At 39.2% G+C, this 26,444-nt stretch overlaps 1 protein-coding gene across 3 annotated transcripts in view; it reads left to right on the top strand.

The window, feature by feature from the left end:
* Nucleotides 1–6,027: 6,027 nt before the first annotated feature.
* Nucleotides 6,028–26,444, top strand: part of TENM2 (teneurin transmembrane protein 2) — a 543,159-nt gene continuing 522,742 nt past the window's right edge. For all 3 annotated transcript variants that reach the window (XM_026061298.1, XM_026061300.1, XM_026061299.1), the window contains exon 1: nucleotides 6,028–6,253. In XM_026061298.1, the coding sequence (XP_025917083.1) occupies nucleotides 6,028–6,253 (226 nt within the window). The remainder of the gene's footprint in view (nucleotides 6,254–26,444) is intronic.

The following is a 26,444-nucleotide window of genomic DNA, read 5'->3' as shown; positions in this document are numbered from 1 at the left end:
GGGATAAAAGTAGATATTATTTCATACCTATTTCTGTAACCAGTAATGTTCTACTTAGTAATAGTTGGAGTGGCTTCATAAGCCTTTCCATAAAAAAAGAATTTAAATTTCCTGCTATTTGTAAATGTCTGTACTTTTTCTTTGTTTCTTTCATGTGTTTTTACAAAACCTGATCTTTCTGAGTCCATGTAGCACAATCTACTTTTAATGTCTAGTGTAACATTTAGGAAGGAAATTGGCCGTACTGTTTTGATGACCAGGTGCTGAAATATGTAGGATGCGTGTAATATTTTAATGAGTTTAAAATAACTTTTTGAGATTGAAAATTCTTTAAATATCCTGTATTGGCCAATGAATGTGCTAAATTAATTTTGTGTGATGGAGGCCCTGAGGCTAATATTTTGCTTTCTACTCTGGAATACATCAACTATGTCTGTGAAGCTTGCTGTTTCTCATATTGTTCTCAAAAGGGAAAAAAAAATAGTCCAAATACCACGCAGCTCCTAGAAGATGAAATGAGAGTTGCGAATGGCTGCTTTGTGTGTTCCTCATCCTGCGTCAGACCTTGGGCAGTGGCAGGCGCTTAGGTAAGGGTGAAATTTTATGGGTGTAGTTTCCCAGTTTATAGTGATCCTCAGCTCATGAGGTTCCTGAGCCAGAAGCCACATCTTCAATAACATTTAATGGTTTGTTCTTCAGTGTGTCTGGCTGCTTTCTTAACTGATATAAAGTACCTTTAAGAAAGAAACTCCCAGTTTTTCTTCAATGTCAACTGGTAGGCTGCAATCCTGAAGCTTTTCAGTGCAAATAAAAGGATGCGCTCCCAAGCATCGGCCCTCGCTGCTCAAAACTCAGTGTCAAATAAGGAGATAGTCCTCCGCAGTCGACGACAGGCAGGAGACTAACCCTTGTGGGGTGCTCAGCGTAGCTCCTGTGCTCCTCAGGAAGGAGGCGGTTGGTGGGCTCTTAGCTTCTTAATGGGATGTTGTTTTCTTAATAGTTTTAAACAGTTCTGGGATTTGTAAGAAGTTCCTGGAATATAGAAATCTTGAAAGACAGTCTGAAACTAAAAACATATATATGAAAAAGTAGATAAAGATACAAATATATCTTTCGGCACAGTGTTTGATTTTGTTGCTGTGTGAACAATTTTGAGTGCCCTTAGTCTGGAAATGCTTCCAATAGCTTTTATTTATTAAAAAAAAAAAAAAAGTTGGTTTTCCTGTACAGTAAAGCACAATGCAGAATGCCTGTAAGCACTCTGTATTTTCTTACTGAAACTTGAATCATTCATCCAAACAGTTCTAAAATAGCTATTTCAGATATCATACTACATCTAATTTTAAACATGATACATAGAGTAAGTACACTAAAATGAAAATTCAGTATCTGGAAAAAAAATGAATATGATGAATCAGAAGGAAGACTTATCAATGGGAAACAAGTTACACTCCTACAGTAAACAGACTGTCCAAGTATACTTTGATTTTTGGATTAAAATCAAAACCAACGAAATTGTCATCAATTTTATTTCATGTAACAAAATGTTCTTACCAAACTAGTATTTCATTAAAAATTGCATTTCATCTGTTTGCTTTTTTAAAAAGCAGAGGTGATCCTAATATACTTTTCCACTAATATTAAAATATAAGTGAGAAATACAGTAGTTAAATAACCTTTTTATTTATTCACTGAAAACTTGTACTGTGCCAAAGCTGAATTAAAGATTTTTCCCATTTCAAAAATAGTCTTTGCATAAAGTAATGAACATCATTTGAATCTCTAAATCACAAGCTTATTTCCAATTGTTAATGATGAAAAGAAGTACAGGCTTTTAAGAGACCTGTTTTTTTTTTCTTTAATGAACAGATTGGTACACGGTGTGCTACTTTTTTTTTTTTTTTTAAAGGCTGTTTCTAATACAGTATGCACTATTGTAGTGCTTTTATCTGGTTGTGCTAGGTATTTAGGGGCAGAAAATAAATGTGAAGTGCTTTGTTTTCTCTTGAACTTCCAAGTGATTACTGCATTCTGTCTGCTGAGAGTGGCAGGTCTAATGGCCACATACACTCTAATAGTATTAGGGATCATTAGAAAATGCAAAAACCAAGCACATGACTAAATAAGATCAGTCTAAGAATCAACTTTATATTTAGAGTTTTAGCGTAGGCGTCACTCAACCATTAAAATTCATTTGGAGTCCCCCCTTCGTGCCTCCTATTGATTTGACATTGCGGACACCAAAAGAAGTGGTCAGGTTTCTTTTTTGTAGCTCCTCAGGAAAAGGTTGGCCATCACGTCTCTTTAGGTGCAGGACAGAAAGCATTTAGTGTCCTTGGGCTACCCCACAGTTGCCAAGAGGCCTACAAGTTTTGCAGGCGTAGGTGGTCGCCTCGTGCTTTCGTCACCTCTGCTGTTGTGCGGTCCAGGGAAGTAGCTCCTGCACGCGCGCACAGCAGATCCTGCGCTGGATTTCTGATGGAGCGAGTCCGAAGTTGTTGAGACGTGTGATGTGGCACATCCGCGACGTACGCCCGCGCATCAGCGGCCGGCACAGCGTGTCCGGAGTACTGCGTTACGTCTCCTGCCCGGGAAGGCGCAGCTCGGGTGGGACGGCAGCACGCCTTTTGAAATCGAACCACCCTTTTGCAAGCCCCAGACACCTTATTCAGAGAGGCAGAAGGGTGGGCCGGGCCATGGCAGTGTTTCATGGACGTTTAGAGCAATGGTAGACGAGAAAAACAGCTGAAGTCGGTTGTTAGCGGTTGTGGCACTACTTGGTAGTATAAGTAGGTAAATATGAGCAATTTTATTTAAATCTTTTGAAACAAAAGAAAGCGTCAAGTCAGCCGCTGTGTAGGTCGGTTACTCAGCCCATTCACAGAGTGCTCTTGAGACGGGCAAGGCACAGTGTCAGGAATTTTTAATTCAAATTGAATCTCTCCGTTGTTCTCAGTTAACCCAAGCTATCTCATTTTACCTTTCCAGTAATACATTACCTAAGATCTTACTATCTAACAGGGAGGGCGCTTCACATTGATTTGAAAGAGTGTTGCAATATCCCATCTAAAGAAAGTATAAGAAAAAAAGTGAAACAAATTTTCTAGGAGTGTGTTACGACTTCATTTCATCAATGTATTTTGAGCAACATATGGTGATAATGTTGTCTGAACTTGAGAAGTGCAGTTTGATGTTATGGAATTACTTTATTCATAACTGCTTTGTTCATAGAAATCCCCCAAGCAGGGATGAAGATGAGAGAAAAATCTATGAGTATTTTGTTGTGTTAAGGTAGAGGTATTTAGTCTTAGAGGCTTGGGATTTGTCCTCAAGCAATCAAAAAATTGGAAAAAAATTTAGAAGTACTGTAAAAACCATAAATATTTCATTGAATAAAAAACAGAATGAAAATTTTTTCCAAGTTATCCATAATATTTTTAGGAATCTCTTAAAGTTCAGTAAAGGTCTGGAAATTTTTGATAGCATAGTATTGCAAAGAACAAGTTATTAATGACTTATGAAGTCTGTTTCTTGTAACAAGATTTTCCTTAAGAAAGGTCAAAGTAAAGCTGTTGGGACATAATATTTATCATATTTCTACATTTATTTTCTTCTGTTAACCTGCTGGATTTGTCGTGGTAATGACAGTGCAGCAGTTGCATGTTCCGTCCTGCACAAAAAGGTGACTGAAGAATGTTTCATGGCTTTATCAATAATAGAGCATTGTCTTATCATTTCTGGTTATTTTTGTATTTCTACTAGGCAAATTCCACAAAACTCTGAGAACATTTGTTGGGGAAACCATTTCAATAAATCCTGTCTGTCTGAGAAGATGTTTTAATAAGCTAATATCACAGGAATACTCAGAAGCCCTATCTCAGTAAATCCTTCTTTTAACTATAGTAACAAGGAAGTAAATACTTTCATAAACAACAGAGATTAGATCAGACAACTTAAAGTACAGAAATCATGATAATGATAAACAGACAATACCTTCATATGGAATAGGTTTTTTGCATTGGACTTTAGCAGGAAGACATCCAGAGAGTAATTGCCAGCTTTTGCTCAGCACTGTCCTCTGTTCATCTGTTTCTGTGTTTTACAACTGTGATATGTTAGTATCTGAATTTGATGAGACCCTGTTCAACTGGGACCAAGATCAGATATTGGTTTTGTTTGGTTTTGTTTTTCTCTTCTGTAATGTATCATCATAATTAAAAAATAAGAAAAAATAGGAGGAAAAAAGTAAGCATGTTTACACTTTTCATCATTCACAGATTGCAGACTACCTGTGGGTGGTGTAAAACAGCTGTTTCTCCCGGTTACCTAACTTCCTCCTTTAAAATACAGGAATAAAAAACCCCCAAAGAAGCCTCGATGTCAGAGTCTAAATGAAGCCAGGAAACCTTTTCTCAGTTCACTAGCTCCTCTGGCGCCAAGTGCATGTGCCCTCTCACAGGGACATAATTTATTTCCGATGAAAAGCAGTGCTTTAGCCGATACTTATGCCAGTGCTACGACCTCCCCACGCAGCCCGTGTGAGCAGCTGCAGCGCCGACAGCCAGGACTGCTTCTCGGGTTCTTAGCATCGCTCCTCTGGCGTTCGGTACCTCCGCGGCGGAGGGGATCGTACCTCCGAGCCACTTCGGCGGTTTCGGCAAAGACTCTGGCCTGGGAACTGGGGTAGCTGGGACGCAGAGCCAGGTCCCATGGCGCTGGCTTTGCCGCGTGGGCTTTAAAGCAGGCACCTGCACCGACGGGGGATGGTGGAAGAGAAAGTGCCTTAAGCTGTCGCCACTGAGTTTGCCGAAACCATTTATTCAAACTGCTCCATAGCCATGTGTGAAAAAGCATCGCTGTTTTGTTCCACTTCTTGTTTGTTCCGAGTATGCTTTATGTGGGAAGATTTCATTTCCATCAGAAAGCTTTGTCGTGAAGATTTCTCAGGGCTAGGATGGACCGGGACCTACGATGCAATGCGAGACACACACACAAATACCAACTCAAAATAATTAGTACCCCAGTGGCAGGGTGTATTTCTTGCTTTCTACAGCATCTTTCATTTCACTGTTTCTGCATGCTAACTGTGCATATATTAAAGTATATATGCCACAGTATGGGGGTGCTAATTAAGTAGGCTACAAGAATTTCTCTGTTTCTGGTCCAGTGAGCAAGAAGATATTTACACCATTGTGAAGAACTCCAACTGCTGAGATGGGTAAACTGGTCATCTTGAGGGACTGTGGAGAACATAATCTGTCATGTGCTGTTGTGCACAAGAGCAGCAAATTCCCGTAAGTGCGCTCCTGGAAGCAGAGACCCATGGAAATGACTGGGTTGGAAGGACCTCTGGAGATATCTGGTCCAGCCTTCTCTTGAAAACAGAACTTTAGATTAGGTTATTCAAGGCCAAACAGTTCCACCATAAACCAGTTTCTGCTGCACATGAATGTACTGATAAAGCATAACTAATACTGTTGTACTGCATTAATGCTGAATAGCAGTAAACTCCACTATGCAGCTCTCCTGCATGCTTCGTTCTTAATTGCAAGCCCTCCTGCAGGAGAAAAGGAAATAATTAAATCTCGTTTGAATCTGTTTCTCTTTGTACTGTTGCATAACAAGAGCAAATATTGTGCTGTCGGTTTCAGGTTGTTATCAGTGCTCATTCAACAATCAAAAGATAACAGTGGTTTTGTTTTATCGTTATTTTTAAACTCTTCAATAAGACGATAATTTAGATAAAACCTACTTCTCGTATGGAACTTGATTTTCTCTTCTTTTCTTTTTTTTTTCTTTCTATTCAGGTCAATTATTTCAATTTAGAAGGATCCATAGTGTGGGCCTTTTCTCTCACCTCAATCTGTGCTGTATTGTTCTCCCCAGAGAAGCCGGGGAAAATAGAATAAAACAAGAGGTAATGGCAACATTGCTCACTTTTTGTTATCTTTTTGTGTTGTAGGTGACTGTGACTAAGCCCAAATATAAGAGTGGCTTTTCTGAAAGCGTCCTGCCTGACCCGGAAGAATGGATATAAAGGATCGCAGACACCGCTCGCTGACGAGGGGCCGGTGCGGGAAAGAGTGCCGCTACACCAGCTCGTCGCTGGACAGCGAGGACTGCCGCGTACCCACTCAGAAGTCCTACAGCTCCAGCGAGACCCTGAAAGCGTACGATCATGACACCAGGATGCACTATGGAAATCGAGTTTCTGACCTGGTTCACAGGGAGTCGGACGAATTTCCCAGGCAAGGTATGCTTCAAGTCAGAACTATTCTCTCTCTCAATAATCCCCAGTGGACAATCTCTGTGTTCGCTGTATAGCTGTGGTATGCTGGTGGTATAAGGAGTTTTATTGAAATAAGAAGAATGGATGCCATTTTGCCATTATTTTGAACTGGCAACTGTTTAGTGATACATTAGTAGATTCTTTCTCTTTCTGTTAATTTTAAGCTGAAATATTCTATTTTTTGATGCTGTCAGAATTCACTCTTAGTAAATGGGGCAAACCACGATCATCTCTTCAAAACATTTTAAACACACTTACGTGTTGTATCTTGGGGACAGTAAATATGCTAACTTTGTATTCATTTTTTTAGGTTTGTTTTAGAAATAATAATGGCATTTTCACTTCAGCTTCACTTTCTTTGGTAGAGTACCTGTATTGGAAAGATGCGTAAAACACTTATGGTAAAACACAATATGGTAAATATACAGTCATCACTAATCAGATACATGGCAATTACTTTCCTGTTCTTAACTGTTCTGCAATTGAAATACAGGAATGGCAATGCTGTTTTCTCTGGCTTCATTTTGTCACTGCTTGAAGTACTGCTTACTGCTCATGCTTGCTGCTTGCCCTTTATCTCACAAAAAGTGGAAGCAGGAAGCCCATCTAATTACTTTTATAATTGGCTATAATATGTTATCACACCACTGAGCTCCCAGAACTTGTATTTGAACTAACTTGCCTCTGTTAACCTGTAAGTAAGGCTTAGAACTTCTTTTACAAAATACTGTTTGCTTTAAATACCTGTTAGATCCAAAGAATGAATGATCTAAACATTTTTAGTTGAAAATACTTCTTTTTTAACGGTGGTTTTGCATTTGCGGTGCATGCACACACACACATGCTTTTTACACTCATTCTGGTATTTGTTCTAATAAATCATAAGTTTGTATGGTGAAAGCATTAGTAAACACTGCTTCATACAACGAACAGTGTTTAATCCTCTGGTTAACTTAACCAAATGGTTTGCTTGATTAAATTGTCACTCAGTCTACAATTAGATTTGGTGGCTTTTAAAATAAGTTACTAGGCTTGCTTTCAGTTGAAAAATCAGGTATGTTTTATATAAAGTGATATTTAATAGGATATAAGTGGGTTTTGAGACACAAATGTAAAGCCTGTCTGTGCCCATCTCAGTGGAAGGTAAATTACCTAGTACAGTCTTAATTGCTACAATTCTGCTGTGCCCTGTGTCTGCCTGTTAATGGCATACGATTGTTTTCTACTCCACATCTCTAATATTGTGACTGCTCTGTTTTATGTGACTCAGGAAATTCTAGGAGATTATTCCACCCCTCTGTGGAGCTTATGCCATGAGCTCCTAAGTCTAATGAAAAGTTATTTTTTATACTTCATATTATTGCTAATATCATACAATCTGCTAAAAGCACTCTGCCAGCAATCAGTGTCTGTCTTCACCTTTAAGCCAAAATAGCTATTAATTAGCATCGTTAATTAATCCCTTGCTTAATCCCTTGTTTCTCTTGCATTCATTTACTGATGTTTTAAAGCGCTTGCCTTGTGCTTTGTCTACCAGACACCCAGTTTTCTTTCTCTGAGGCAATCTCCATCTTGTAGCGTGTCCCTTTGCTTATGTGTGTTCCCCTCGAGGGGACACGTCCCGCGGCAGGGAGATCATCAGCCCAGCTCCTGGAGCCGTTTCACGTGGGCTTGTTCAGCCTTTGTGTACAGGCGGCATCTAAATGTTTCTTTTCCCTAGCTGGATGATTGATGCTTCAGCTCAAGTGCCTCATTTTAGTGTCCCGGTCATCATTCGGCGTTTTGCGAGGGCGTTCTTTTCTCTTGATTGACAAGTGCTCATCCTCCTCCTCCTGCTCTCGCCGTGCGTTCGCATCGGCCCGCGTCGCCAAGGGCGGCCCAAGCTGGCGCTCGCTCCATTGCAAGGCTCCCAAGAGCTTCCTGCTAGTGTCTTTGCTCTCTCTAGGTGAATAAAGTTTCTTTCATAGAACCGAAGCAAGTTTCTTTCTGTCGAATAATCCTAATAGTACCTCTTTATTTTCCTGCTTTAGTTAGTTAAAATAGATCTAGTTTAACACTTGGAGCATGTTCCTGCTTTGTGCATTAAATTTATATGGATAAAACAGGGTGGTTCTTAAAGCAGTTGAATACTGTTCATTACATCTTCTTGTGCGTGCACTTTCCAGCTGCAGACATCTAGGAATTTATACATGTAAATTAATTCTAAATTTGAGTGGGTGTTTTGATGGGATTAAATTCTGTAGGAAATAAACATCCTTAAAATAAATAGTCTGTAGAGTATGTTTTTTATTCTTCTACTACTACAGAAAAGATTCAAGTTGTTTTTTAAAGCAATCATAGATATTTTCCACAATATTTCATCTCTTCTGTTAGTGAAGCTGCATGCATTTGACTTGTTAAAAAATATCCATGTTTAATGAAGCAGGGTACTGAGACTGCACAAAGCATTTGTTTTGAGCTGTTGCCTGATCATATGATATTTGGGGTTGAAAACCTATTATGCACAAGACCAAGTTCTGCCACTTTAATTTTTATTTACGAAGGTTCCACAGTGAAGTACTTACCACAAAAACTATACTCGGAGCTCAAATCTAAAACAGATCTTCTAGCTTGGGTTTAGTATTTTGTTTTCCTGTTCTGATGGTCTTTCTCATTCTTTATGAACAGACAGATCTTTGAAATAGAAATGCCTCCCTAAGCTGGTGTGAATAAAGCATTTGTTAGGAAAATTGAATGCTGATGGAAGTTTACATCTGAATATATAGCCTAAAGTCTTTGCCATCAATTACGTGTTTTGAAATAAGGCTTTTGTGCTAATCCTTGGCAAATACGCCTACCAAAGAAAATACCTCTCTGTCCTAGATAACTACCTTCTGGTGCATTATTTGGAAGTGTTGGTATGAAGGAGTGAACAATGATATGAAGCAGCACTGCTTGTGCCAAGCTTTTACTACCATAATTTTATCTCCAATTTTTCCAAGTACTAAGATTCTCCTTTTAAAGTCTGTGGTTTTTGAGACCCCGGTAGTAGCTTTGTTCAGAGTAATTCAGTATGTGTGTAATAAAGTACACATAGTTTGCAAACACTGCATGGACTTGCGAACATTAGGTTTAGTATTTCTGTGTCAAACCCATTTTCTGATCATCCTCAAAGCAGGTTTTCAGATTCTTCCCTAAAATTACAGGTCCAATGCACACTTGAGCTAATAATTTTTATAAGTTTTTCCTTAATATAGATAGAAATATATTTGTAATTCAGTATGTGGACTGAATTGAAAAATTCAGTCCCTCAATTGATCTGAGAGAGTATCCTGACATTACAAGCTGTCATAAAAGGTGAGGAGTCTTTTCTGAATGCTGTATTCTAAGATGAATAGAAACTTTTCAGCTCTCTGCTGAGATATGTCAAAAGTTTGACAATAGTTCTGACACCTCTGAATATTTGGAATATTTTACAACCTTCTGGTAATGTGTGAATTTCTTTGTATGCCATGCATTTTTCCACCAAAGAGATCAAATCAGATTTGATTTTTATCATATTTTTTTAAGGGAAAAAAAAAAAACCTTCCTCCTAACTTCATTTGCTGATGCAGCATGGTGAAGGTAAGTCTCCTTGGCAGAAAAAAATCATGATTTTGGAAAACCATTCTTTAAAGAAGTTGCTTTCAAAAGGCATCTTTTTCATGTACACTTTGTAATCAAACTATATTTTAAAAAACACACTATATTGACTGGTTAGAGTTTGAAATGGGCTGCCAGCTGGGGTGGTTGCAAACCTTATTGTTCTGGAGTTCCTCACTTGGCATTTGTAGCTCACAGGTTTTGCCTTTCTGCTTGAGCCAAACTCCAGGCTTCAGCCAATGCAAAATTTATAACTCAATAGTTGTTATACTGAATTGACTACTTTCTCATTCGCAGGTCAGATCTAGTTTAGCTGTAAATCTCTGCTGTGAAAGATTAGAACAAATAGAGTACGTGTTTGAAGTTATTAAAAATAAGTGTAAAAAACACAGTTGTACTTAACTGGGCCCAACAGTCTTCTAAAATATTTTGCAGGATTTTACCACAGTTGACTGTATCGTTCTGTAGGTTGCCTAGCATCTCCTCTTGCACAGCGATATAATTTCAGTAAAGAGCAACAGCCATAGCTTTTCTGTGCATCAGCTCAAATGCCGTTTTTTTTTTCGTTTACACATTTAAGAACCTGTGCTTTTGTAGCCTGTTTGACACTATAGCACTGTAGCCTGTTTGATGGCAATTAGAAAAAAAATAGGATATAATGATAATGCCTAGAATAAATTTGTCGCTTAAAATTGTTCAGTATTTTTGTTAACATCAAAGAGAAAATTATGTTATTGGAGTGGGATCCTCGGGGGGGGGCACTGGGGAGTGTAATATGCTGTTTCTTCAAGTTGTGTTGCTGTGCCAACTATTCATGGGGGGGGGGGGGAATACCCAAACTGCAAGCCAAAGATATCCCATATTAATGAGAGAGGAGGCATATGATGAAACCAGTTTGATGAATCTGTTCCACCCTGGAGCAGTTCTGACATCAGAGAAAAAAGCTTATTTCCATTCTTCTTGTTCTTCACATGATAAATGTGTCACCAAATAATTTACAGGGCAAATTGTAAGGACACGTGGCAGGAAGAGCAGTTCATGGGAATGGTTGTGAATTAAGGTCCACCTGGTGTCAGGTATTGCGAGTGCAGCAGGGACGACTGCGCTTTCGTGTAGGTGGGCTGGTTTCTACTATGGCTTCTCAGGCGAGCTGGACTCCTGCCTCTTCTCTGATAGTCCCAATAGCACCCTGATGGGATTTTGGTCCTCTAGTCCTGTACATGAGCCTTGTTCCACTCTTAGCCTCAAATTAGCGTGTCCCTTCTGGATCCGACTGGTTTTCAGTAGTTTTAATTCTAACTTTTTTTTCCAGAACTTGTTACCTTTTACAAATGAAATGTTCTATGTAAATGTGGATAAAAGATGTTAAAGAAAACGCTGGCTTGCATTTTGTTTATAGTAGAAGCATGTCCTTTAGTTTTGCTTTGTCATGGCAAAGTTCTTGACTGGTGTTCTGGGATCTGCACCTTTTCAGTATAGCCGTACTCTATGTACGTAACCCAAACAAAATCAGAGGCGGGGGCAGGCAGCCGAGGCTTAAAGAGGAGGCCAGTAGTACGGCAGCAGATGCAGGCTAGCTTGGGCAGGCAAAAAGGCTTTGAGGCAAATTTCCTTTCATGACCTGCACACACCTGTCAGTTGTACTGCTGCTGAATCAAGATTCACTTTGGTTTTAATGGTTACCTATGAGTTATGCAATCCCAATGTAAAACATTTATCAAGGTGAGACAACTATTCAAAGCTCTTCTCTAGAAAGCAAGGCTTTAGTGAGAAATAAAGTTTTATATTTTAATGTGTACATCTTATAAAGCAAAGATGTTGAACAAAAACTCCCTCCTCTCCCTCCTCCCAGTCATAAAAGATCGTATGGTTCCTATTGTTACATGATTTAAAAAAAAACATGAAAGCACTTTTCATCTGAGTCTTTTTTTGGATTAATTGATGTTTTATCATCTTGATGAATTAATTTCTATAGGCTTGCTTTCTAGCTCTTTGTACCGACGGTGTTGGTATTGTTAATGGAGCTATGTAGCGGCATTACAGAACCACCAAATAAATAAAAGAGCATACCTTTATAGCACCCTTCCCCAAGCGTGCTTTTAGGAAAGGAAAATGCAAGAAAGTCTAACCCAGTATCTGCCATGCCTCCTCACATGAGCTTTTAGAGCTTTAGAGCCTTTAGAGCTGTAACACTAAGATCTGCTGATCAATGGGAATTAAATTAGAACTGTGGGTATTTTGGATCTGAGTCACAACAGGCTAAAGAGGTTGGGGAGGAGATATTTTTGTAATACTGAAGATGGCTGAAATGGCTTTTCAGGAGAAGGTCATGGAACAGATTCTCAGTCCTTGGGGTGCTTCCAAGTACATACACGTAAATAGTTTTCTTCTGCACCACCGCCCCTCCCTGTTGAGCAGGAAACTCTGTGATGGTAGTTTAAATCAGCAGTTCTGAGAATCTCTTACTTTACATTTCCCTTTCTTTCCCCATCCATTCTCCTTTTTTGGTCCTTCACCATATGTCGTGACTTCATTTAGTGAATGTCGTTGGTGGCCCAGGTCTGATGAAACTAACCATTGAGCACTTAGCCTGTATTACGTGGAGCTGTTGAATTAAAGTGCAGCTCTTCCTCTGGTATCTGTTTCTCGAGTGGAGCCAGCTCCTAGGAGAGCATCTCGGCCACTATGAGCCCTTCTGTGAGAGTGCCAGCATGTAGCTATTGAATTACAGCGTATGCATTTCACTCCCGAGAACCAGGCAGTTCGGAGATGGCCTTTGCAATGCAGGGTGTCGAAGTATTTAGATTTCATTGCTATGTAAAGAATATTATATTCTTCTTTTTAAAATTAAGATATTTTAAATGAGAATGGTATGTACTGATACAAATTCTTGATGCATCCTACTAGCAGAAATGGCTAACTTCTGCACGTTCTGCAGACGTTCCGCACGCTCTTGGTTCTTGTTTTCAGAATGACGGGCACTTAAACAGAAGTGATTTTTTAGGGGATATACTTTGCCATCATACTTTCCATCAAGAGGAGTTTGGAAAGGAGACTGATTACTTCTGAATGTTCTTAAATTGATGAAAGGAGAAGATCCAGATGTCTTTATAACACATCTACTAGCATGAAAATCTCAGACTTAAAAAGCTTTTAAGGCTTGATTTGGGTTTGAGTTGGGCATTTTTGTCCCTGCTTCCTGAGTGTGCATCAGAAAAATAGTCTTTAGAAGTGATGTAGTCTAGAATTTCAATTAATGAGTTTTGTTTTATGTTTGTTCTAATTTTGTTTGTTACTTGTTTGTTCTGTAATTTTCCTCTATGTGTGTTTTTATGTTCTTTTGAGCTGTCTTTTACTACTGTTGGGGACCAAATTCTAGACTCAGCAGACCCCTGGTTGGTCCACAGTGGCAATTACTATGTTTATATTTGTTTTCTTATTCCTGTTTGGTTCTCCTGATGCGTCAAATAGATTATGCAATTTTTAGAAACCTTTCGAATGTTGGGATAAAACCAAAATACACACAGTTTACTTCTTAAGAAAAATTTAGGAAACTTGCAGAAAAATCCCCAAACTGTCTTACTTCCTTAGAGTACCATACATGAAAAAAAAAGAAAAGAAAATGGCAAGTAAGTATAACAATTAAGCATTCTTTTTTGATTTTCTCTGGAATCGAAGAGCTTAAAGCCAGAAGGACCATCACATACCTAAGTTGACCTCCTGTCCAGTAGCCCATTAATTTTCATCAGATTATTCCTATATTGAACCCAATAGTCTTTCTTTGAATGAAGCACATTTTAGAGTCTTAAAAACATCAATAGATGGAAAATCTGTTTTTTCTTTTGGTAGGTAGTTTTTGTGGGCAGTCAGCCTCCATGTTAAAACTAGATGCCATTTTGGAAACTGGCTTCTGTTGCCAGCCGTTAGGTCTACTTTTTCTGCTTCATTGAAGCACCCGTGATACCCAGTATTTTCTTCCTTACAAATTTACTTAGATGGTACAATTAAGCCAGTCTTCTTTGTGATGAGTTATATAGATAATACTCTTTAAGCATCTGCTTGTAAAGTATTATCTTAAATCATGAAATCAGATTTGTTGCTCTTTTCTAAGGCCTTTCCCATCTTTTAATTTTTCTCTAAAGCAAGCAGAATGTATAGTAGCAATCCATATATTCTTTAGTGACATCAGGTATTAAGACAGCAGTGCTTTCATACTACTTATGTGTTTATAAATTCAAAATTCGAATTAGCTCTTTCTGGTGGTAATGTGTTTCTGGTGAGCCGTTGGTGGATCAAGGCTCCTCATTTCTTTTCAGAATCTACATAACTGACTAGGCAAAATACCATGCAGATATTTTTATATAATGCTATTTTTTCATACAAGTGCTTAGCTGGAAGTGTCTTACAGTGAATACTGAAGTACATATCTGTGAATGTAGACCATATTGGAAACAGAGATTTACTGTCCCAAAGTGTAATGCTTACTCAGCCATCTGATGAGATTTGAGCACTAAACAGTTTGAGAGGGATACATAAAGCTGTTTTATTACAAGATGCTGTTATGAATTGTAGCAGCTTTCCTTATGGTATACTGCTGTTGCCAAACAAGTTACACGAGTATAAGCAGTTTTATTTGCAATTTCTTGCTTACATTTCCTTAGAATATTTGGGTTGTAGCTGTTTGTGATTCCTACTCATCCTCCGGTGGCAATCTCTACATCCTGTTTAATTCAAAATCAAACGATATCTTTTAAAACTATTTGCAGAAAGCCTCTTTGAGGCATGCTGTTTATTATATATGATACAGAGCGAGCCTCAGATATTTGTATGTGTATGTGATAGAACCTTGCTAAAATGGTTACAGAAAGCCAATATGGGAAAACGCAAGAGTACAGCTCTGTTTCATCTTAATGCAGTGAAAAAGGAAAGAAGAGGGGTTTTTTTGTTTTTGTTTTTTGTTTTTTTTTTTTGTTTGTTTTTATTTTTGTTTTTTTTTAGATGAATTTGAGCAAGTCCAGGAAAAGGACAATGGAATACCTGCAGAAGGAAAAGTTATGGAAACTTCAGTAGTTAAGAACTTGTATTTTGAGGGCTGATTTCTAAGCTTTGGTCAAAAACTGGATGTTACAAACTGAATTTGACACTTGAAAATATCCCTGTATCAAATAATACTAAAAGCACTGCCTGTCTTTTTGCTTGTGATTGTGGTCCCTGAGCTATATATTTACCATCTTGTTCTGTGATTGGTAGGTGGCTCAGTTTGCCCTGCTACCATCGAATGTCTTCCCACTGTATCGCAGTACTCGGATACTTGCATCAGGCAGATTACGGGAGGACAGCAGGGTCAGCATCAGCCCGCAGCTGCCTCCTCCGTGCGGTTTGTCCAGTGTAATTTTGGAAGTCCAGCCCAGGTCTTCTGTTGATGACGTCCGAGGTGCTGCTTGAGCTTAGAAACGGTGCGGGGAAGATGCTGCTGGTGTTGGCCCCGCTCTGTTGCTCGCGCCGGCACCTTTCTCCGAGTGGGGGCTCTTCGCCCAGGCCTGCGCCCTGCGCCCGGTGTCGCGAGCGCCGTTCCGCGGGGCCTGCGCACCTCCGTCGTGTTCCTTTTTACGTGATAGCGCAGTTATCGCTCCTGGCTCTGCCCGTGTAGGGTTGCTGTCGCCGTGTATCTTCTGTCCGCACGTCTATCGGATGTGCTAACACGGTACCCAGCACCTCGTGGGGATGTCAGGCGCCCGGCGGGTTGTGTGGAGAGCGACAGCTGGGTTCTTGGCCAGTGGCAATTCTGCCAGTTGTCAAATGAAAAGAAATGGTTAATCTTAAGAAAATGTAAACAGATATCCACCATGAGGATAGGGTTTTTTCCAGTATTGCCTGTGAAAAACGTAGAATATCATTTGATCAATTTTTGTGTAGAAACCAGCAAGCTGTGCGCTGGCTGCTTGCTAAGGATGTTTAAATTGGGATTGTATGAATTAGTGCTCAGTTACCCGATTACTCAGTTCAGTACAACTTTCTCAAATGCACTAATCACCTAAAAAAGTTTTTTATAAGTATTAAAGATTATCAGTGTTTTATGTTTTGTTAAGTAAGCAAAAGAGAGTGTCGAGTCTGATAATTTAGAAAAAAAAGAGGGGGGGCATCCTTGTAGAGCAAATTGCATAAAATTGCAAATGGCCCATTTTGAGGTAACCGGTCACACAGACAATTCTAGCTCTTATGAATTACTAGTTAAATATTTTATAATGCATTCTAAACATGGCAGGTTAAGCTGATAATATTAAGCATTATTAATATTTCAAATTATTTTCTGTAGTTACAGAAGGGAAAAAATAAAAATAAAATAAAAACTTTCTAAGTAATCTTCTGCTTCACAGCAATATCCAATTGTCCATTGGAGTTTCTCAAACTAGACTTTTGAATGGTATTTGAAACAAAGCTAAAATGATTCTTAATTCCGAAGGAAAACTACTGTCTTCAATGGGAATTGTTCACAATGTTCCAAAAGTTTACTATACTGGTTATAATCTGGACATTGTTCGCGCTTCAATAATCTTACCAAATACGTGGGTTTTTTTCCCTGGTAATATTAGTCAAATGGCTGTTGGTTTGGGTTTCAGTTTCCAAGAAGTCTGCTGAAGTTGGTGCAGGCATATTCTGGCACTAATTTTAAAATAGCATGAGAGCGAGTAAAATTTTGTGTATGGATCAGCAACTAAATGTATGCTCTCATATTAGGTTTGCTTCTAAATTCTTATAAATACAAAAATAAAACTTGCACACGTTATTACCCATATCTGCTTGAAGCACTGAATTCCTAAAGTAGATTGTTAATAAAATGAGGGATGATATATCACAATTGTAATACTCTGTCTTCCAAAGTTAATGAAGGGTTATAATTTGTGTAATGAAAAATTAAAATAAGGTTAAAATGGTTTGTTATAATGCCTACAGATCTAGCAGCTTTCTAATTAAAAGAAATTTGAGGGATTTAGAAATATGTGGTGTACTGGTAATGAAGTACTAAATGACTACACTCGTATTTAGGATTGTTCTGAAGTGGAAGAGTCAACCATAACACAGCACAGAAAAATCAGATGTTATTTGCTCTCTGAAATCATTGTGTGCACAGCAGATTGTGGTTTTGGACATCTTCAGTACTTCAGTTATGTGATTCTCTCTTGTTGACTCATCGCAACAATCTCTCATCTATGCTTACCCATTTCTCTTCCATTTCTTATATAAATAAATGAACCTTTGTGCTTGTTTTTGCTATTACCAAACTGTCACGAAGCTGTTGTTGCTGCGCGTTGGCTATTCTGCTGCAGCAAAGCGACACAGATGAGGTACTGATTCAGTGTATTATGATGTTTTTGGAAAAATCTGCTTCCCACAACTATTTGCCTTTTATACCTCGTATTGTGCAGATAAGGGTCTGCTTGGGTTTTGAGTTGACCCTCAAAGAAAATGTCGGCTTCCACGAGGCCGTTCAGCTTCAAACCCCACACGAGCTGTCGCAAAGCGTCTTTCCCGTTGCAGCATCGCGCTGAACATCCGCGCGATGATGTGACGTGTATAGGATACGCTGCAAGCTGTGAACCGGCTTTCTAGTCCCACCAGTGCTTAACCAGTTGGGCAACTGGGGAGGCTCCTTCACACGCAGGGAGGCTTTGAGAGCTCAACAACATAAAAAACTGAGGCAAGTACTGTAATGCTGTACTTGGCTGAACAGATTTCTTTATTCTCTGTAATCCAGAATGACTGTAATTGAGAGTATATTTGGAATAAGCAGGTTTTGTGGTTATCAGATATGTCAGTTTGGCTTTAATATACTCTAACTCTCTTAAACTGTTACTGCCTCACAGAATCCTCTGTCTTAAAACACATTAAATTCATCTTCTTCCCTCATTTTTTGGACAGCGTAACAATTTTATGCCTTGGTCCAAGTACATCCATCCCACAGGGGGCTATTTTATGTGGTGGCCTTTCTGTAGGCAATCACGACGCTCGGCAGAACAGTCTTTGTTAACAAAATTCTAGTATTGTTTTAGTGTGGATTTTCTGTCCATCTGCATGTTTACTTATTTCTGCTGTTTGTAAAAATGTAATGGGGTTGACTTTATCTGATTTTTCTCCAGTATCTCTTTTACTGCTCAGGCTCTTAATATCCAGTTCAGGAAATGTCTAAAAAAAATTCTAGTAGTATGGTAGCCTCTCCTCTTACCTTACAGTTGTAATATTTATAAAATTCAAATTTTGGAATTTCAAAACACGATGATCATCTGTAGAACCAGATTGAATATCTATGCTTAGAAAGAACTTAAAATTAACAGAATGACTTGGTAGATTAAAGAAACATGAAATTAAGAGGCCATTTTCACAGTTGTAAAATAGTTGTAATATTGTTTAATAGGATTGATTTAATTACTGAATCTGAAATGTCATTTTACTCAACTGTTCTGGTATGGAGTAGTGGATTGTGAGAGCAGGCATTTAGTTTAGATTCAGATTTTTTCCCTGACAGTTACATTTTTTCTAATACATAGTGGTTTTGAAGGGTGTAAAAATATTTAGATTACCCCAGCATCATGATTTTTATATCCTCATTGTTTAAAATTAAGTTGGAGAGGGGGAAGTTGATACTCTTTTTCTCCCTCTTTTCTCTTTTTTATTGGAATTGTTTTATCTTCTAGATGACAGAGAAATTACAGCAGTTAGTGTATTTCTTGGGTTTAGGAAAGACCCATATACTTGCGTTCTCATCAGGAATGTGTGTTAGACAAATGACAAATGGCTCAAATTGCGAGAGGTTTGCATTAGATCCCCCTCAGGAGACTCAAGATAATGTTCTGGAATAGATAAAATACAGTTGCATATCAAAAGATACTGTTACCAACATGCATAGTACATTGCCACAAAACAAATAAATCAGGTCCCTGGCCATGTTTACAGTAATATTTTTCAAAATTGGGATTAAAACCTGTCTCTGGAGGTTATATGACCGTTTGGTAAGGAAGCAGATACTTCGTTATTTGGCAGCATCAGTGAATTTCAGACATGCAATTTTTTTTGTTTTTTATATACATACACACACACACACACAGAGCCTAGTATGTTTAAAGCATACAATAAATCCAAGAGTATAATTTACTCAGAGCTATGCTGACACAATACACCTGAAAAAAAAACCCAAATCGTTCAGTCTGAGTTCATCTCATTCGTATGTAATGAGATGTTTAAATAAATAGCTCATTCATTGTTTGCTCATGTAAGAGAAATTCTCCCCCTTAGAGATCACATCTCTAAAAGGCCTTTATCACTTCAGCTTTCAAAACAGAGAGGGAAGTTGAGCTAAATCTCTGCACAAACTTTACCTTCTTACAGTCGTTCTATTAAAAGGCATTTTTCTGTTGACAGTAGCTCCAAGAAGCATATGTTCTGCTTTAATTCTGCATATGATCTGTGTAGCCACCAAAGAGAAGAAACAAAGGAAGTCTGCTAGGAGTTGGAGCAGCTGAAGTAACAAGTAGACCCTACTGCACAGGAGGGCAATGTTTGCATCCTTATCATTTAACTTGCTCGCTTTCCACTTAAGAACATCTTTATGCGGACTGTCTTAAAGTTCTGATGACTCTGGGTTGTAAATTAACGCACGGCATAATCTGAAATGCAGATGAGGGGAGAGAGGGCACTTGTGGAAAGTGGCTTCTTACTGTCAAGGACTCTGTTATGCTTGAAGTTTTATATTTCTGCTGAAATCTGTAGGTATTTTTGGATATGCAGGTGGTAGAGTGCGTCTGTCGCGTTTTCTAGTTCTTTTTTCTCTCAAGGAATTCTTTGCAGGAATCTTTAGATTCGTGGCAAAATATTTTGAATGCCTTGAAATATGTGGTTTTTCTTTTTTTTCCCCCACTTTCACCAACCAATTGCAGTATTTTCTCATGCTGGTTGTCCTCTCTTAAGGACATGTAACCTCTGTGGAATTGTATTGGAAATAAAGGCTTATGAAATCCCAGAAAAAACTTGCTCCTGAAGCTAAGTGGTGGTGGTGTCTTCAGTGTTGAAAAGGCAAGGTAAATGTTGCGATATGAGAATCAGTAAGGAAGATAGTTATCAAGATAAAGAGAAAATGGAAAAGGCTAGTCAGGAGCAGTGCTGAAAGAGGAATAAGGAAGAAAGGTATCAGTGTGGACTTTAGGGTGCTCACTCTGGCCAGAAGAAGGAAGAGGAGAAAGCATTAACAGAATTTGTGGAAGTACCTCCTATTTGGAAAGTCTTATCAGCAAGGGTGGGGGGGAGAGGGGGGAAGGCCATCCCAGAAAGAGAGAGAATTGGAAATATAGCTGAGCAGAATAACCTGGAAGGAGGTAAAAAGATAAAGGATGTATAAGATGGTATCAAGTGACCTTGCTGTGCACAATTTGGGAGAGTCAGCTGGTGGTGGTGATAGAGGCTTAGGTTCTGCTTCTTGCCTAAATAGTAGAATTGCTATGGACAAAATTAGAATAAAAATAGAGGAAGCCAACAGCATGGCTGTAGATGGAAGCAGTACCTTGAAGGGCATCAGGTCATCACACATATACTTTCATCAGCATGGGCAAATACTATTTACTTTGCTTTTGCCTTTAAGGACAGCTGCCAGCCAGCTTCTGGGGGAACAGGCAATCTCAGCAGGTGGGGAGGATTTCATGAGCAGCAGAGGATGGGCACAGGCTCTGGAGGGTATACCGTTTTCTTCTCATTACCCTCTCAGGAGACGGCTCTCAGCTGCTTGCATCCCTTAGGCTGTTGCTGCTCAAAAGAGAAGGGAATGAAAGGAGCCGGGGAGAGCAGTGGGGGCTTCGGCATGGTTAGCTGTGCAGCTCTTTGGGAGGGCAGTGAGAGGGGCCAGTGAAAGGCAACGGGAAGCAGGTTGAAGTACAGGGTAGGCCAGGGCAGCATCCAGGCAGAGCAGAAGGTGCTGAGCAGGGTATGCCAGCTTGACTGCTGGGGCAGGGAAGGTTGGGCCTGGAGGTTGGAGTGGATTTAATGTGGGAACTCTGGGATGGGAGCAGCTGGGGAGACAGGAACTGAGGTGGAAGGAGCATGAAGTGAAGGCAGCTGAAACTTGAAGGACAGATTGCAGGTCACTGCAAGTACCCTTCTAGCTGTGCACGGGTAACTAGAACCTCAGTTTGACAGTCCTTCTTCTATAACCCCTATCTCCCTCATGTTCCTGTTGAGGCTTCCTCTTCTGTTATCTGAAATGCGATGGCTCTACACTCATATGCTTAAATTTGGGAAAGCGGAGGTTGGATACTCAGCAGCCTGAGGAGTGTTATCTGATGATGCAAGGAGAAGAGCAGGATGGAGGAGTTTGTTCCCGGAAGTCTCCATGGAGCAGTCCCAGAAGAGGTTGTGAGTGGTAGCGGCAGATATCGAGGGTATTATTCTTCAGCTTGCAAGTTTCTACTTTAATAAAAGCTAATGAGCTTTTTCAAATGATCTTGCTGCCACTTCACTTAAATGACCATTTGTTTTTCGCATTCATTTGGAAAAAAGCAGTGCAAAATGCCTTCCATAAGACCTGAAGAAATTTTATTCTGGTACAGAGCCTTTTTATAAACTCGTGAGACTTCAGTGGCATCTGCTAAGCAGTAGCTGAATTACAACTATAAATACTATCTCAGCTCCAGAGAGGAAAAACTCTCAAATTCATATTGCCATATAGTAGTTATGTAATATTTCAAAACCACAGACTGACTGAAGGAAAAAGCAATGGTGTAACTGGGACTTGGAAACACAGCGAAAGCCAAGTCCCTGTCTATATGGGATACCTAACGTGCAAGATTGCAGAGTAACCGAACATTGTTTGTGCAATCATCACAGTACAATTTAGTTTTTAGCTAACAGTCTTTACCTGTAAGCACGAGAGTGCCCTTATAAAGGGGACGAGAGAAATGAGAAGCAAGTACGAGCCAACACCTTGCCCAGAGTCACCAGCCAGCCCAATGAAGCGCCCTGAGCAGTCTCCCCACGTGAACGCGGTCTGCCTTGAGGTGGACCGTGGCCAGACGGTCGCTGCTGGCGTCTCAGAAGGCACTTCTGCCGAGCTCAGAAAAAAGCTTCCCTTATTAACTGCAAATTAATTAGATTAGTAAATAGGAATGCACAGGAGATGAGCAGAATCAAGTGTTCCACTAGCGCTGTGTGTTTTTCCAGTTTTTGTCAACACATAACACATTAATATTACAGAAAACATAGAAATTAAACAAAATGTCAAAATATTATAAAGTAGATGTGTTGATTTCACCTTCCAGGTCATTTTATGTTTATTTTATAGGATAGATTAAAGCTAAAAATGGTAGGCTAATAAGCTGCCCACTGAAATGCCAGTAGATGAAAACGCTCTGAACTTTGAGGTTGATCTGCTGAAGCTGCTGGTTGGCGGGGTGACGATGGGAAGCCCTGCTCCTGGTTTTCACAGCTGGGGGAAGTTGCAGCGCCTCTTGCCAACAGCTGAAAAGAGTGTGATGCTCATATTACTTTGAGAATTTTTCATCTGTTGTCCAGAACGAATCGTAATGAAACTTTCAAAAGCACTTTGGATCAAAAATAAATTGGAGACTGGGAAAGGAAAACTGGTGTAAATAGAAGATGGTAAAAGAATTAGTAATTGAACTGATATAGATCTTTATATCTAATATTTTGGCCCTTTGTTGTATGAACCTCAAAAGTAAGTTCACACTATTTTAATGTACTTTGTGCTCTGGGAACAGCCTGTTTGTTAGCAGGAGTTCAGGTAAGGATTTCCGTGCCTGCCTGGCATTCTTTACAGAATTTAGACTTTTGATTAACAATTGAAATTTCCAAGTGCATTTAAAAGCATGGCATAAATTCACATATACTGATGAGCAACCTAATTTTATGAGATAGCTGTTAGGAGGGGAATATTGGACTGGTCAATGGCCAACTTCTTAAAAACAAAAAAACAAAAACCAAAAAAACAAAAAAAACAAACAAGAAAAGAAACAGATGTGAATTATGAGAGCATTATTTTACCATTCTTTATAATTTCACATGAGCTATGGGTCACAAATTTACCAAACTTATAATTTTGTCATAACAGCAGCATTATCATCATGTACTTTCAACCATCGTTATCTCATCCCTCTAATAAAAGTTGTGCTATGCTATGTTGATAATTAAAATACTGCAATATGGATATTTTATGCTGAGACCAAAGGAGAGGGCTGACTGAAGACAGTGAGGTACCAGAGCTCGTTGGAGGCGTCGGGAGCGTGGGGTGCGTCGGTGAGCGCCCTGCTCGCGTTGGGGCAGGGCTGCGGGCAGCAGGCAGCGTCTCCGCAGGCCTCCGTGCGTGTTGGTTCTCTCTGGCTGCGATACCCTGTTTCCTCACATGAACTTTTTCCACAGATACATTTGCCATGACTGTGAGTCAGCTCAGGGAGACCACCGCTGAGCTTGAAGTTCAGCAGTGGCTGCAGTAGGCAGAATTGCGCCAGGGAGGCTGTTTGTTTGTCTTCTTTTGTTTTTAACTATTAATAATTAATATCTACATTATATCTGATTTCACTGTAAGAAGCATCCATTGTAATCTTTACAGCTTTTATCATAAAACTACTAATATTCACTTAAAATGATTGCGATTGGCCACCACTATTTTTGATGTATGTGATTACACGGTTGGTTTTACTCGTCTCGTGCCTTGGGGCTGCCTACGTAGCCACTGTCGTCGTGCGCAGGGAAGTGCCGTGTCAGTGGGACTGCCATATGCTAAGCTTCGTAGTATTTTATTCTCCTATGTGGTGTACAAGCATTTAAAATGTACTAATAATGGAACTTTTTTTATAGATATGTTAGATTTAGATGGCATTTTTCTCTGAATTAGTGCTGTTATGTGCTAAGAGTAATTTTTTCAACTGCAGTTCCCCAGAGTGCTGTATTTAGAAGCACCAAAATGCATTCATATCATACTTTTATTTATATAGTCATATTTATTATTTATTTTGTATTGACATCATTTTTACCTTTGGGAAACAAATACAGTACTTTTGACAATGAACATTTACTTATTTAGGATGTAAAACTTGCTTTCAGAGCTTTTTGATTAGAAAGGAAGAAAAACAAACTGATTAGATGAACCATAAAATTATTCAGTACTCATTTTATTAACCAGTAGATGATCCAGGGCACTTTAAGGTATGATTCTTTCTTCTTTTTTAACAGGCCTCTGAATGCTAATGAACTTGTCTTGATATGCATGTTAATTTGTTGTGAAGGGTAGTAAATGAGGAGAGTTACACAAGATTTAAAGTCCAAAAAAGCTTAAAATGCATTCACTTCATCTTTTATGTAGCTGAAAATGATATAAATTGGGAGATGGCAAAGACTGAGTTGTGTGCTTAAGAGTGAAAAATGTATACATTTTAAGTGCATCGTAATTTTTTCCCAAAGAGAACAAAAGCATAGATTATATATGTCATCCTGATGTACTAAATCCTATTTAAATAATTATGAGATGTTTGGATTTTTTAATTTTTTTGTCTTACTCCAGCTCTCCTATTATACCATTGGGATAAATTATGTTGGTTTCATTCCCATTTTACAGAGAAAGAACACGAGAGAAAGATTAAGTGAGTTGCTTAGGGGCATGAATAACATTGTGAGCAGAAAAAGGGAAAAAAAAGATATTTTTGCACTTAGATTAGTAATCCATTTTTATTTATGTTAGCTAATATTTGCACTGTTGTTTTTTTTCCTGGCTGATCTGTTGTCCGTGTAGCATGCATTCTTAACTAATCGAAAATTATTTTGATTCTAAGCAAACTTTTCTGATTAGTGAAACTTCAAGCCATCCATCACAAGGGAGAATTTCACTTCAGTTAATTCCATGTGTCTCGCCTTCATCTAATTTTCTGGTGTTGCTAGCAAATACATATTGGCTTTATCCATCACAGAAATGTAATAATCATTTAGAAAAATAAAGCTTAGAGTGCTTTATTTGTTGTTACAAAATAGAATTTAAAAATATGAAGGTGAAGTCAAAGACGTGCTTTTACTGGGTTTTATTAACATAGGAATTACTCATGTTCAAGCAGTTTGACAGCTTTATTAATGTAATTTATTTAATAAAGAAATCTGACACTGCTGGATTGGGGTGATGAAGAGTAGTCGAGGATGGGAAAGGTGGGCTCAAAGGGACATAACTGTGGAGCCTGAGTGGGGCCTCTCTAACCTGGAATTCCAGCAGGAGAGCGGTAAAATTATAGGAAAGGGAAATTACTGGCAGAATGGAAGAAAAAAAATCAGAATTCGCCAGAATTTGGGGGGAAAGTCTTGACCTGACATAGAAGCAGGAATAAGACCTCAGAGGTCAGGGACAGCAGTGTCTTTCATTGTGAATCAAAGTTAATTTTGACTCCTCATAAAACACAGATAGTGCTGGACTCTTGCCTTCCTGGTTAAACCTATTGTTAGCTATGCAGGGTCCCTTTCTGCGTGGGATTTTAAATGCAGGTTCAGCACGGTCTCCAGGGCAGTGATAGTCCATTCCTCAGCCGTGTCGCGTAGTGCCAGGAGGCCCCGTCGCCAGCCAGCTTCCCGCTGGGCACCGGCGCCGGGCAGACACGGCCGCTGAGCTGGGCGCGGGTGCCCTGCTAGGGCTGGGGAGAAAAAACAGCGTTAACGTGGCTTGGATGTGGCCCCGACACGTTTTTTCGGAAATTCTGCCTTTGCAAGCCCTAGCACAAATATCCACGCCAACCTCTTGGTCTAAATCTGAAAGCTTTTTGTTATTCTAGTGGATGAGTGTTTTTGTGGTTGGAGTGCAGAAGAAAAACTATATTTCAGGTCTACTGCTGAGGTCACCTGGGTCTTTGCAATGCCGGCGTTGATAGCGAGTTAGACTGCTGGTGCTAGTGTAATTTGAAGTCCCAAGTGCTGCTGCTTTCAAATTTGTAAAGCATCTTTTTGGAGCTGTTCACTGGAACCTTCAGATTTCCACCCACTCAGACATCCTCCATGTAAAATTTCTAAAATACCAAGTCATCAGGAACTGAAAGCAAACAAGCATAGAAGTTGTTAATTTATTTTAACTGGATAACCTTGCTAAAACCTTATAGACAGAACCAAGTAAATACTGTAAGCTTATTTTAAGTTACAACAAGACTTTGAAAAAAAAACCATGTGTGGGAATTTGTGTATGCGTTTATATAGATGTGTGTGAGTATTCTTAAATATATTTGTTGAGGAGCTGTGTATGTTTAGAGTTGAGGAAAGTGTGCTCTTTCACTGTTATCCCCAGCATCTATTTTGTACAGATGTAGTTCATAAGTAGCTGAACCTAACTACTCCGAATATTCAGATTAGCTGGACCTTGTTGTTTGCAAGTACAATGTAAGTGGTATCTTATTCCAGAAATAACGGAAATTGTTGTGAATTTTGAAAAGTGAAAATGGGTACAATGGCTACTAAAATGTAAGCTGTAAAACGCACTGTAAATCTCAGAAAAGGCAGGTAATTGAGAAGATAC

Source organism: Apteryx rowi, unplaced genomic scaffold (assembly GCF_003343035.1).
Source record: "Apteryx rowi isolate R43461 unplaced genomic scaffold, aptRow1 scaffold_18, whole genome shotgun sequence".
NCBI lineage: Eukaryota > Metazoa > Chordata > Aves > Apterygiformes > Apterygidae > Apteryx > Apteryx rowi.
Note: the sequence above shows the minus strand (reverse complement) of the source record. Positions and strands in the feature narration are given on the sequence as shown.